Here is a 14944-nt window from a genome sequence, read left to right on the forward strand (position 1 = left end):
TTTCAATTAGGACTATTTCCTAGGACTCAGCGTCACAATGCTAAGTTACAGAAGAAACCATAGAGAAGAACATGACTTTGGGGAGATATGGTCTTAAGAGATGGAGACTGGAAGGAAAGAATATGGTTCTGTTTTTCCAGATTTTTTTTTTTGACTTCACCTATCCATGATTTAATCTAAATTCTTTTGTACCTGAATTTCAGCTCATCTCCTTGTTAGGACCATCCTCAGCAAAACTATGTAGTAGACATTATTTTATGATTTGTTTTCTAATAACAGACAGCTAGTATCTTCACATCCTTCAACTATACCCACAAACCCATTTTCCTAAGAAGCTGACAAGTGTATGCCCTGTGGGCTTACCTACCCTTCTCACAAATGAACAAAGCTATTCTTTGGAAAGGGAAGGGAGTACTGCTCTCACCTCTCCTCCATAAGCCTTGGGTCAACTTGAGAAGAGGTAGATCTGGAGTGAGAGCTGGGTATAGTGATGGAACAGAGCTTAGAAATCTAACAGGCAGCATCCAAGAAAAAACTGAAACTGAACCTGGTAAATTAGACAAACCAGTCATAATTCCAAAGTGGGTGATGAATGGAGGAGGAGAATTCAAGGAGGAAACAGGGTGACTGGAGCCTGGGGAGGCCACCTGAGAACTCCAGGGTTCAAAGCATAAAGTGGTAGATGGGACCTGGGATAAAGCAGAGCTTGGATGCTCTTACTATGGTACCTATGGGTGGGGAGGTGTCCTTAAGTTGTCTACTGGGCTTGTCCCATGTATTCCATCTGTGCTGGTAATTAAGCTATAAACCCTCAGCTCCAAACCCATCCTTCCATATTCCTCTCTGTGGTGCTGGGCTGGGGTCCTGCTGACTACATTGCTCTGTTGCCAGCAGTTTCCCTGTTATGCTCAACCTGTAACATGTGATACTATCGGGCAATAATCTGGGAAAATGATCACTTCTTTGAGTCTCAGCTACCAGACATAAAGTGGGGATAACAGTCACATCACTGGGCTATTAGTATTAAACAAGCCCACTGAGCACAATTCCAGAGTAAGGACTCAGTACATAGAGGGAAAAGAAGGGGTGAGTTTCCCACCCTAAAGAGGACTGACCCTTCAATCGGTCAGGGCCCAGGATCAGTCAGGATCCCGTCAGGGAAACAGGAAACACACCAGTTATTTTACCAGAGAGAATTTAATACAAAAAAGTGGTTAAAAAGACATTGGAGGACTGGAACAGCACAGGGAAGACACTAAAGTAACACAGAAATAGCAGGGAGCAGCTTCCCTCCTAGACTGGGAAAACAAAGGGAAGGGGTTGAGGTTATTAGAACACAGAAGCCTGGAAGGGGGGACTGGGACCCATTTTTATGTGGAAAGGATATTGGGTGCTTCAGAGGAATGTGGGTGAAGAAAAAAAAATGAAATCAACCACTACTGCAGGATGGGGCTGATGCTGGGGTAAGACTGTAATGATGTTTTCCTTTTCACCTCTACTGCTAGGGAGCTCAGAGTCCAGTGGGTAGCCCACCTTCACCAAATGAGCAGGACTTTGTGGCATTATGGCTGCAATGATTTTTCTCGCCTTACTTTATCTGTGATCATTTTATTTCAACATATTTTACATTACATTATGTACTTTGTAAATCTCCTCAAAGCCTACTGGAAGATCCTAGAATATTTCTACTTCCATCTATATGACCTTCATCTGTATCTTCATCAATATATTTGCCTATAACTTTCCTACCTCCATTTACACTTCATTTCTACTGCCATGTGTGTCTCATCTATAACTCTATCTATAGTTTATCCACATCTGTAACTATGGAGGAGATAGGGACAGTCCACTCCTGTCTTTGTAGTTTAAGTTGTGTGTTTTTAACTCAAATTTGAAAGTGTAATTAGGAAGCTTTTAACATAAAGACAGCTTACATCTCCTCTTCAATCTCCACTGTGCTTCCATAAGAAGCATGGCATTGACAGAGGTACTAATGGGCCTGTGATATAGAACCCAAAACCTAAAAAGTTCTAACCCATCAAGAAATCCCATTCATCATTTCATTTTTGGGAAAGGATATAAAAAATGAAATGTCAGAGCTATAATGTCAGGACTGTTTGAAATGTCAAGTGCTTATTGTTGCACAGCCTGGCTGTCTGCTGTTCTGATCAAACCTCCAACTGGCATAATAATTACAGATGATGCATCGCATTTTCATGCACAATTGGACCCAGATTTTTAACAAATCAGATGGAAACATTCTCATTGCCCAGCTGGAAATTTTCTCCTTTTACTACATAGTTTAAGACTTTTCCTTCGGAGCAGGACATTACTACTGATTCAAGACAGCATTCAGAGTAAGGGAGGAGAAAAAGGGCAGAAAAAAAAAAAGTTTCTCAACAGACCAGAACTCAGTCACTTATAATATACAAATGCGACAAGAGCCATGAGGCAGCAAACACATGTGCCAAATGCACGTTTAGTCTAAGAATGCTAAACTGTGGAGACACTGCCCAGATAATCCAGTTCTATTTCAAGATGCAGACCAACTGAGGTGGGCAAGAAAACATACATGCGAGCTCTATTTTGAACTGATAGCTATGGAGGCAATCCTTCAGTTTAATCACCCCATTCTAATCTGCGGAGAGAGGACTAAAGTATAAACAGAAGCAACACTGCTTCTGTCTAGGATCTTTATGACAGTCTCTGTGGGACTTAAGTGGGTCATTCATAAGCGGATACCAATGATAATAAAAACCTGAAATCAATAGCATGTATGTACAGAAAATCACATTTCTTCTCCACTGAAAGATTTGTATCCACTGAAGGCTGGCTAAGGCATTCCCATAGCCACTTCATTTTCACCTTCCCTAGACAAGCCTTGTCAGATGGTTTGGAAGAAGCCTCTCTCCTATGTCTGTCTGGCTGTTTCCCAACACAGATTACTTTCAGTACATCGGAAAGGTCGAAACTCTTGGAAACAACCTCCAGAAGATGCTATTCTTTTTCCATGCCATTGATAAATTCTTCTAAAGTCAATTCTCCCAGAAAATAGTAAAAGAACAATTAGCAAGAGCCTTTGTCTAATACCACCCACTAGCATATACAATATATTCACTGGCATTTTTATTGACATTCATCTTTTTATATCCTTTCATCTCAACCAGACTCTCAATTCCTTGAATATCCTTATATAGAAAAGCATTCAATGGTAGGGTTGTTAGGTGAAAATACAGGTGACGAATAAAATCTCTTTTCATTTTGAGTTGAGAACATCAGGTAATGTACCTGTGTTCACATATACATTTACATCTCTACACGATATTGATTATTTGATCTTTAATCTTGAAGCTATGACCAAGTCATAGGAGCATGAAAATTGCAGACTTCTAAGATCAGAAGGAAATGACTGTTTGCAAGGCTGTTTTCAATATTCTTCTCCCTGAGGAAATAATTTCAAGGACCATCCAAAGCTGTGCAGAAGGTTAAACATTTATTCATTCCCTAGTTCTCCTCTCCTTTTCTGATTTTTTGATTTCTCATTGTATCACCTTGACTTAAGCCTTAGGTCTATGCTGACCAGCTCAGTGCTATAAAACTATCGCCTTATACCCATGGGCACCTGCTGCCTTGTTTCCCACTACCCTCATCCTACAAGACAACTTTTCAACATTTGGGGGTTGGGCATGAGGGGTTCTCGATTTAAATCATTTGGATTGTAATAATGGGCATATTCAAGTTGAAAGGTACAGATGAATTTTCTGATCTTAAGATTGTACTTAATAGGGTTTGTGGCTTGGTGGGAGGTCAACCAAGGACAAGCGAAGTACACTGAGTCACTAACTAGGGAACATGCCCCTGAGGCAGAAAGTCAGCAGGAAGTGAAAGCAAGTGTTATACTGTCCCTGTACTTTTTAATGGATAAAGACAAATATCTAAACGCCACAATAGTGGCTCAAATATAAAGCATAAATCATCACATTCTCATAAGATACTTTCCTTTTGGATTCCATGGCAAAATACTAATATATGTTTTGTCTATTTTTTTTTTTTTTTTTTTACAGAGAAATCTAATCTTTGTTCCTTATGTTTTCCTTATGCCAAAGAAGTCTGTGCAAAACCCCGGTAACAGCAGGTAGGATTAGAATTCCCTATGTATCCCAGGGAAAGTCAGGGGGATCATAGCTAACAGAAGAATAACCATCCTTTGCAAAGGGAAAACACACTGACTGCTAAGTTCACAACCCAAAAGATGTTTCAAACTTCTAGGGACTCAGCATGACCCACAGAGAAGTGGGAGTGGAGATAGGGGAGCTGAAATCTGTTTTGACCACTTAGTTATAATAACACTTCTCCATTCTCACTGCTGGCAAGGAAAGAAGCTGTATTGGAAGGTGCTGGGAGATAGTTGCCTGTGTTGAAAAGCAATGCAGGTTACTGATGTGGAAAAGAGAAGAAAGAAAATGCTCTTTGGGGATTCTTTTTATTGCAATATAATTGACATATTAGTTTAAGGGGTGCAACATAATAATTTGATATGTATATATTGTAAAATGATTACCACAGTAAGTTTCGTCAATAACCATCACCTCACATAGTTACAAATATTTTTCTTGTGATGACAACTTTTAAGATTTTCTCTTTTAACAACTTAAAAGATGGAATTTTTCGCTGATGTTTCATCACGTTTTTCAAAATACCATGAACTCTGCATATTTGCTTTTTCCACGTTATCACTTACCAAAAAAGAATTTCTCTTTTCCAAATTAAGCCAACCTCTACCTATAGCAACTTATGATGCTTACTATTTCTAAATACTTATTTTGAAGTTTTCCTCGCTCTTTTCCTTCTAAGTCTTAGCATTCATTCATTCATTCTCCGAACATTTATCAAGCCCTGACTACAACGGCCATTTCCTTCACTACACGGCCCCACCAGCACAGCCAACCAGGGTTGTGAATGTGGAAGGTGCTCAGAAATCCTAGGCTGATGAACTGCTTTCCTTCTTCTGATATTCTTTTTTTTTTTTTTTTTTTTTTAACATCTTTATTGGAGTATACTTGCTTTACAATGGTATGTTAGTTTCAGCTTCACAACAAAATGAATCAGTTATATATATACATATATTCCCATATCTCTTCCCGCTTGCGTCTCCCTCCCTCCCACCCTCCCTATCCCACCCCTCCAGGCGGTCACAAAGAACCGAGGTGATCTCCCTGTGCTATGCGGCTGCTTCCCACTAGCTATCTACCTTACGTTTGGTAGTGTATATATGTCCATGCCTCTTTATCGCTTTGTCACCGTTTACACTTCCCCCTCCCCATAGCCTCAAGTCCATTCTCTAGTAAGTCTGTGTCTTTATTCCTGTTTCACCCCTAGGTTTTTCATGACATTTTTTTTTTTAAATTCCATATATATGTGTTAGCATACGGTATTTGTCTCTCTCTTTCTGACTTACTTCACTCTGTATGACAGACTCTAGGTCTATCCACCTCATTACAAATAGCTCAATTTCGTCTCTTTTTATGGCTGAGTAATTCTTCTGATATTCCTACACATTGCTTCCTAATCCTCTTCAGTTTGCCTGTGGATTTATGCCCAGACAAATTAGAAGGTTGGTTGCTGGGTCCCCCTAGAAAGGATTGCCTGTGCAGATCCAGAAGCTTCCCATCAAAAGATCGACCAGCCAAGAGCTGAAGCTGCTGAGAGATGATTGAGCTGGAGATCATGGGACTCAGAAGGACCTAAAATCATGTCTGAGTTTTCATTATTTTTTTTCTATTTAAAAACACATATCAATCTTTGTCAGGCATAATTCAGAATTGCACAGTTTTTATATGTTGAAATATACATATGCACATAATTTATATCCACGTTATTCAGGGCTGTTTGTCGTGTTGGTGAACACGTTCGCTCCTCCTGGGGACTCTGAAGTTCAGTGTTATGGATGCTTTTCCATTACTCACTACCAAGTTCAGCAGTTTTATTGGTGATAGGACAGCTGCTCGAATATTGTCTTTAGTCTTGTTTTTGCAATCTGGTTATTTTGTTGATATTTATGGATCATGTATTTCTTCCCATTAATATCTTAAATGTTTTTATAACATTACCAAAAAATTGCCTCTTCCCTCCAAAAAGTCAAAATTTACTGTACACACTCACATTAGCATTTCTTGCTCTAAAGAAGTCAACCTAGAAAAGAAGCCAACCTGTGTCAAGGAATTGTTTTTCAATTCTTTCAAATAAGAACTTCATGAAAATTTGTGCTGGGGCTGGGAAATTAGCAAAGGTGGGACTGGAGTGTCTCAGGAGATGAGAATGACCAGATTTTCAAGGGAGGATGCAGGATTTTAAATGACAAGTTCTGTATTCATTAGCAAGGTGGCACTAGAGGCATTTAGCAGCATTTTATAGCAGTGTTAAACGCTGCAGTTTTTTCTCTTTTATAAGGAAACTTGATTCCCTATTATCTCCTGGTAGTTCCCAGTTTCCCAGTTTGATTCCATGGTGTTCCAGTCTAAAAAACACTGGTCTTTCTGGTTAGTCGCTCAGTAAAAGGTCTTCCATTATGTTCTGTCCCTGTTTCCTTTTACTCCAAATATCTGCTCAATAACCTTTCATTTCCTCTCTTTTCACTTTCATGGTTTATTATTACGAGCCACTTAAGTCTCCTTTGTCCCTGGGCTATTTGGCGCTTTGTCGTCTGGACACTTTCTGCTCTTGAGGTTGTGAACAGTATCTATAAATCTTCCTAAATCATGTCAAGAACGACTCCTAAGCGGCGCATGGTAGCATGCCAATTGCTATACTTCCAAGTAAAGTCTGCAGAATTTCATGCTTGATCATGTATCCTGACTTGTCTTGAGGTCCCTTCTGTTTTCATTCTTCAATAATATTGAATGTTGAGCTTCAATTTTCTGTCCTTGTGATTCTCTTCAAGATCTCCTTCCTGGATGCTTTTGTTCATAAAATAAAAATAAAAACTAACTTCTTGAATTATAGCAATGATACATGCTTATGGTAACAAAAACAAAAAACAACTAACCCTACAGAAAAGTGTAATAAAAAGAAAGAATCTCCCTTTAACCTCTCTCTGGCCCCCCAGTGCTACTTTCCACGGGTAATTAACTTCTGCTAATCTATCTGTGTTTATATTTTGACATTTGCAATGCATTTTCAAATACATGTTAATTTCCAAACTTGTCTCCTAGAGGCCTTTCTTCCTACAGATAGCATTGCATATTGCTCTTGTTTCTTCTTTATTTCTTCATTTGCTTTTCCTATGACATCTTATCAGACACTCATTCACTTTACAACTATTTATGGAGCACCTATTATGTGCCAGAAAGTGTGAGAGCACAGGAAATACCAAAGTACGTACAACAGGATAGCTCTTGCCCTCATGGAGCTTATGGCTCTTCAGCGTTTTATTATCTTAGCATTAACCCTATATCTCTCTTTTGATTAATCTTCTAACTCTGATTTGCTAATGACCATGATAATTATGTCTAGAATTCTATAGCTATTGTGTATTTTTCTGTTCCAACAGATTTGATGTTGGTCATTCTTTTGCAGACAATTGGCATTCAAATTGGGATTTTCATTTATGTTCCTGAAGTTGTTTTGGTTGTATCTGGGTGTGCTGGGGACCTTTGGTTTCAATACTCATTGGATCACCAGATACCAACGGTGTGCTTGCTGCTTTTTATTTTGAGAAATCGAAAAAGATGTATGTTGTCACATAGGCAACGCTATTCTGGTACACTTCATCAAACATCTCCATTTCTCCCAACACTGATGTTTCGAAAACAATGATAACAACAGAAATCTTATTTGAGGTATATATACTTAGGCTTGTACAACTGCAAATATTCTCTGTGATGCTCACTTTCCCTTTACGTGTGAGTGAAGCACTTTATTCTCCTCTGTCAAATACTGGCAAAGTCCTTTTACACTTCTGCAAATATCAGCCCTCTATGTCTTCATTACTCTCTCTTCCTTGTCCTCTGGTGCACCGAGCTGTCTGTGTTCAACAGAACAATTTTAGCATCTTTTTTCTTGATACATGGAATGACCCCACTGTCCCTTGACGAGACATACAACAGTCTCCAATAATTTCCATGTAAAAGCAAGTTCTATCAGTTTTAATTCCGTATATGCATTTGCCAAGAAACAGTGGTTCATTGTTACTCCAGAGTGCAACTAGTTTATTTGATATCTTCATTTTATAAAAGCCAATATTTTTTCTTAAAATATAAATTTTTATATCAGAGGAAATGATTTGTGTGATTAGATCTGTAAACTGTCCAGAAATCATAATGTATCCTCTTCCTTCTGAGATACTCTTACAGGTCAAAGATCCTAGTTCCCGAATTGCAGGTAACCTCAGTTGCCTGAGCCCAACTCCTTCTCTCTTTCAGATTCGCATCCTTTTTCAACTCAGCTCTAGGCCCCTTCCAACTACATTCCCCATTTTATTGGTTCCTTATACTTTGTTCTTGAGGAAGCAGCACAGATAGGAAACAAAAAGTCCTGCACAATTTTCTGTTTTCTGGAACATGTTTTCCGACTCCTCAAACGGAACCACCCTCATACTTCTCTATGGAAAGTCACTTTTCCTATTCTCCCCCTCCCCCGCCCGCTGCCAGCACGACAAGCAGGATCCATGGATATTTTCAAACATTCTTGACCTGTCCTTTTGAAATTCACTTACGATGCTAAGTCTTAAACGTTCATGATGTTCCGTCTACTTCCAGAATACTCATCCTTTGAGCAACGATTTTGACCCTGGGTTGAATGGTTTATCCTCTCTACTCCAACCCCTGCCATCCTGCAGCACCTCTGGGATTAAAAATGAAAACAAAACACGACAAAATCTCTGGCATTTCTCCTGTTTGATGATTACCATTTTCGGATGCATATTCCAAATAAAGTTTTCACTGGCCTCACCGGGCCTTCCTCTCTCCATTTTTCTGGTTCTTTTCTAGCTTCACTCAGCCTCCTTATCAACTCTGAGTGGTCTGAATCTGTTCCTTGCAAGCTTTCACATGAACTGACTTGTTCATTTGTTTTGTTTGTTTTTTGCGGTACACGGGCCTCTCACTGTTGTGGCCTCTCCCGTTGCGGAGCACAGGCTCGGGACGCGCAATCTCAGCGGCCATGGCTCACGGGCCCAGCCGCTCCGCGGCATGTGGGATCCTCCCGGACCGGGGCACGAACCCGTGTCCCCTGCAACGGCAGGCGGACTCTCAACCAATGCGCCACCAGGGAAACCCCACCCCTTTTTAATCTTACTAACATCATATTTTCCACAATTCCAAGCTTTCTGTTTCTCAAGGATCATCCCTAGATATGATGCCTCAATCTCAAATCAATATGCTCATCTCCCAGTTTACAAATTAAAGCCATTTGGTGTAAGCACCCTCCCTTCTCACTCCTACCTCTGAAGAAGCGCACCTTCTCTGAGATAAAGAGGAGACCAGATTTTCAGGTAAAAAACGCAGCTGAAGAAATGAGCAGAAAGAGTAGAAATGTAGAAAAGATAGAGCAGAAGTGGAGGCAAGTGTGGACAACTCTTTCCAGAAATGTACTGTCAAAGGGAAGGAAAAATCTGATAGAAGATGGCATAATGGAAGTTAGGAGGGAAAACAAGTTTATTCGTAAATTGATGAGAAGCCTCCAGTAGAAAGAAATTCCCAGAGCAAACAGCAGAGGGCCCTTCATCTCCTATTCTCTAACTTTTTTTCCTTTTATCTCCCTTTACTCTGCTTTATATATAACAAAGTCTCAATCCCTGTGCATTAAGTATAAATATGGTCAATAAATATTTATTCAATTCAATTGTATCAACTGGAGAACACTGTACCGGTCAAATTATGAAGCCCCAGTGATATTACAAGTGGGGTTTGCTTGAAAGGTTCGTGCTTTTGTCTAAATGGGGCAACTCGCACACTGCCACTAACTCCTGCTCAGTAAGAAAAGTGAGACCAAGGTAAGTAGCTACTTTGCTGTCATCGTTTGTATCCATCTTATGGAATACCAAGTTGGTAAATTCTTCAAGATTCAGAGTTTGCTGGCCATTGAGGGCTTGTAGTGCCTGCAAAGAAACTAAATCAGAGAGTTCAACTCCTCTGGAAGCAAACTCATTTTGTGACATTTCTTACCCCAATGTGACAGAATTGGGGCAATTGTTTATGTCAGTTTTGCTATCCAACCTGTTTCAGTTGTTAAAAAACAAATAAAAAGATTGTATATCAGTTCTGGGTAATGAGGCTTGGAAATCAAATGAACTGAGTATAGTCTAGGTTTTTTCTACAGAACAAAGGGATCCATTCAACATATTAAGTAACAAAAGATTCTAAGAGCCCATTGGAGAAAACATCGAAGGGGTAACTGTCATAAGAATTCTGGACCCAGAAAACAGTGTTCTCATTTTAGACTAATTATCTTTGATCTTAAGATGAATATAAAAGGATGCTCTGTAAGCATCTAATCCTTCCTCTCTGGCTTCTGCCACTGGCACCTTTGGTTTTTTTTGTGCCCTTCTGCAGAGTGATCAACTGGGAAGACAGATACGCATGCCTTGGAAGGACACTGAATTTCTCACACTCCACTAGCAACTTTTCATCATAAAAGCTATCAGGGGACGCAGGGAAAATGACATTTCCAGCTTTCCTAGAGAGACAATTCAACCACCCTTCCCCCTCCACCCCCACCCTTGCCCCAGGTGATTAAATTAAACGACCCATATTTAATGTAGAAATTCCTAATAAAATGGAAGAGAGACAGAGAGAGAATGGATTAGTCATCTGGGAATTTGAACATAACTATCCTGATTGAACATGAAGGAATCTTTAGAAAAACTGCTGGCAACATATTTCAATTAGAGGCATGGTCTTAAATAGAACTCTCTCTTGCTGCTTCCCAAGCATTACTAATCCTGAATCCAAGGATCAATCATAATGAACAGTGGCAAAGCACCACTCTTGGCCTTAGCAAGCTAAGATCTCACAGTCAAATAATACAAGAGTAACGGTTAGATACAGGTAGCCTGTTAGATGAAAGTTTTTAAGGTTTCTCAGTGTCTTTGCAGAGGCTCCGAAAGCCTTGAAAATTAGGCTAGGCATCCAGTATTCCCACATCCTTAAGTGATACTAGACTGCATGCATAAGTCATAAGAAAAGATTATGAAATTTCTAGAATTTGTCCATCACCCAACTCCAGGCAATATAAGTGAGAGTGAAGGATTGACTGGAAGATTGATGAGGCCTAAGAGGATAATAATTTGAAGGGAGACGTCAGGATGCCTCATACTTTCCCTCTTCTTCTAGGAGAAGCATGGGGGTGGGGCAAGGAGGCATGGTTTGTTTCCTTCTTTCCTTCCTCATTTAGTACATCTACTCTTTCTCCTGCATCTTACTAAGCCCTTCTCTGACCCCTCTGAGTGTGAACAGCAGGAGAGAGGAGAGAAAAGGGGACCAGGAGAGCCCTGACTTGGCAGGTACTGTCATGATCATATAGTTTCAGAGCTCTCCGGATAGCAGATGTTTAAAGACCACTATTTCTCTGAGGCCTCCCACCCCCTTTTCACTACTGAGACTCTCCTGCAACTCCCTAGACACGAATCACGCACTTTTTTTAAAGTATGTGGAATTCATGCATGTTGTTGTACACAGCAATAGTTTGTTTATCCTCATTGTTTTATAGTATATCATTGGGAAAATATACCACAATTTAAAGCCATTCTACTGTTGATGTACATGAGCTATTTCCACTTTTTGGTTATTACAAAAATTGTTATGAACACTCCTGGTCAGGTCTTTTGATGATCATGTACACAAATTTTTGTTGAGCATATATGCAAGAATGGTATTTCTATTTCTACCTATTCCAGCTGATCCCTTGAGGCTCCCTCTACAGGCTCCAAGTCTGGGTTTCTCAACATCTGCACCACTGACATTTTGGACTCGACAATTCTTTCTCGCTCTGCATTGTCCTGTGCATGGTAGAACGTTTAGCAGCATCCCTGGTCCCTAAACGATAGACAGTAGTAGCACCACACCCTCCCCATCTCTCCAGTTGACAACCAAAATGTCTCCACACTCTGCCAAGTGTCCCCTGGGGGAATAGGAGTGGAAAATCGCTCCTGGTTGAGAACCACTCTCCAGATCTACCTCCAGCTTTCTTCTTCTGAGGATTCCTCACTGCTCCAAGTGGCTCAGCAGGACAAGATCCAAGACAGCTCTCTGCCAGCTTCTTCTCTCAGTGGCCCATAGCTGATCCATGGAGAAGCCCAAGCATCCTTTGTCCCAGCAGATTCCAGGAATGCATCCTCCTACTCTGCTGCCACGGTCTGCTCTTTAGATTTCTCACGTGTGACTCAAACACTGGAACATCATGTTCCCCAAACTGCAGGGCACGCCGCACCTCACTGGTCTCCTTAAATCCTCATGCTACTGACGTGGGGGCTTTCACACAAGAAATCCTCTCCAGTAGTCCTTCTCCAAAACCCTCATCTTGACCGTTTCATACCCTTAAAGTGAGATTAAGATGTAACTACTTCCATTGTAAATTCTGCCTATAATCTAGTACTTCCTTCGAATCTCTTGATACCTGGGCTGAATTCCATTTTAACATCCTGTTATCATATGTTGAGAGAACTTATGTTATACAGTATGTATTATTCTTTACCCTGTTTTTCTTTCATTTGCCATTATATAGAGAGTATGTTTGTAGACCACTGATTTTTTTTATAAGTACATATTCCATTGCATTAATTTTAAAATTACCCTCCTTTAGGTTGTTTTTTATTTTTACTATCTTAAATGATTTTGTGATGTAAAATCATAGAACGTTTATCTATGGCAACATTAATTATTGTTTTTCCTGACCACAAGTAAGTAACGTTGACCCTAAAAATGAAGATAAATTTTAGCCTGTTAATGCAGACCACCCAGTTTCCAGGAATGTTATATCCATTTATGCTCCCTCCACAGTGTGTAAGGGCGCTCTTCTCACAGTGCCCTTGACAGAATTACATCTTATTGTTTTTAATCTTTATTGATTTAATCAAAGACATATAGTATCCAATTATTAAATTAATTTCTGCTCTGTGCTTTTATTATTTGTTTCCCTACTTTTATTTTGTTCTCTTTCTAAACATTTTAAGGAAAAACTCAACTAGCTACTTAATATTTCTCTTTCCTTGACTCACTAAGCTACACATTTTAACTAATGAAAACCTATGTAAATTTTCCTATAAGATTTAGAAAATAATCACTTTTATCCTTTTGTTCTTCCTAGTTCTTTTGAGAATCTGATGACCCTCTCCCTCCCCTGAAGAAAATGGATCACGTGCAGGCAAAATTTTGCCCTTGATTCCAAGGGGGTGGCCAAGGATTCCTACAGGCCATAGATCTATAGATCCCAGAATACGAACCCCTGATCTGAGTACTGCTTTGGAGGCACCCCTAATACTTGTATGCTGTATTACTTATTTAAAGTTTTTAAAATAAGTATATTTAAGAGGATATTTGAAAATTTACATGGGGTTGGGAATTCTCTATAGAATATTTTAGATTCTCAATTTTGTGTTGCAACATATAGTATGTATGCAGAATTTCTGAATTTTAATGCTTACAAAGTTCAACTACAAAATATATCTTAGTACTCTTTCTGATGAGATTAAAGTGGAAGCAATATTAGTATTATCATACTCTTGAATTCTTTTCATATATTGGTTAACTATACATTTGTTAAAATAGTTTTAAATGTTTAACAGCTTTGTCCATTTGTTAAAATATTCAGTCATAATTGTAGCTCTACCCATTGATGTTTCCTCGCATTTTTGCTAAGATTTATACGATGTATCATGTTTGGGACTCAGCTCCATCTATAAATGAGAGCATTTGGACCAGATCATTTCTAAGCTATCTGATTCTCGTTCTGATTCTGTGTTACAAATTCAGTGTATTACATTCATAATGTTTATTTTACTTCGTATCTTTATTCAGGCACAGTGTCCCACTTCATACTCTTTTACTCTGGGATCCATTGTATCTCATACCATGGTAATCACTATCCTCATTCCACTGGCAGAGGGTGGGGGGGTAAGATTTATAAAGGGACTCCTTGAACTTCAGAGGTGGACAGGACCTCTGAGATCCCTGAGCTATCTATTAGAAAATACTTTAGTCAAGCTCCCAGAAAGATTAGTTCCTCAGGTACCTTTATTCTTTGTCCATGTCTTTTTGCTATATAAACCATCTTGTATTTTAGCTGCTCCCACAGACTTTCTGCACCGAGGCAGAGAAAACATGATAAGTTGTTTTAGGGCATCATGTTTACTTTATTATTATTATTATTTTTTTTTTTTTGAGGTACGCAGGCTCTGGACGCACAGGCTCAGCGGCCATGGCTCACGAGCCCAGCTGCTTCGTGGCATGTGGAATCCTCCCGGACTGGGGCACGAACCCGCGTCTCCTGCAGCCGCAGGCGGACTCTCAACCACTGCACCACCAGGGAAACCCATGATCATGTTTATTTTTCATCTCAATACCTTGCTAAGTTTGTAAGCTTCAGAGTGCACTGCACCCAGAAGAAAATGCTGATACACAATTGCACATTCAGTAACCAACAGGATGGTGAAACTGACATTGCTTCAGCCATTCCAAAGGTATATCCCGAGAATAGCCGACCACATAGGGAACTGTCACTGACTCCACAGGAAAGAAAATTGAATTAACTATATAATGTCCTGAAAAGGATACTTTACTACTTCACTTACCACGAAGATTTTCAGTAGTTCCCTTTTGTCAATAGAACTATTTCCATCTGCATCATGGAGAAGTTTTGCTTCATTTTTCCTTGTACTACTAGATTTACAGCAGCAATACATCCATCCTATGGAAAGCAAGGTGGAAAGGGAAATAAATATTTAAGACCA

The 14944-nt window shown here is 39.6% G+C and overlaps 1 protein-coding gene across 1 annotated transcript in view; it reads right to left on the reverse strand.

Moving 5' to 3' along the window:
- Positions 1 to 2724: 2724 nt before the first annotated feature.
- GUCA1C (guanylate cyclase activator 1C) overlaps positions 2725 to 14944 on the reverse strand; it is a 35358-nt gene continuing 23138 nt past the window's right edge. Inside the window, 4 exon segments of the mRNA XM_027118499.1 lie at positions 2725 to 3045; positions 10010 to 10096; positions 14786 to 14847; positions 14850 to 14901. Of these exon segments, the coding sequence (XP_026974300.1) occupies positions 2725 to 3045; positions 10010 to 10096; positions 14786 to 14847; positions 14850 to 14901 (522 nt within the window).

This window comes from Aethalodelphis obliquidens, unplaced genomic scaffold (genome assembly GCF_003676395.1).
Source record: "Aethalodelphis obliquidens isolate GAN/ISIS:26980383/991018 unplaced genomic scaffold, ASM367639v1 scaffold1, whole genome shotgun sequence".
Classification (NCBI taxonomy): Eukaryota; Metazoa; Chordata; class Mammalia; order Artiodactyla; family Delphinidae; genus Aethalodelphis; species Aethalodelphis obliquidens.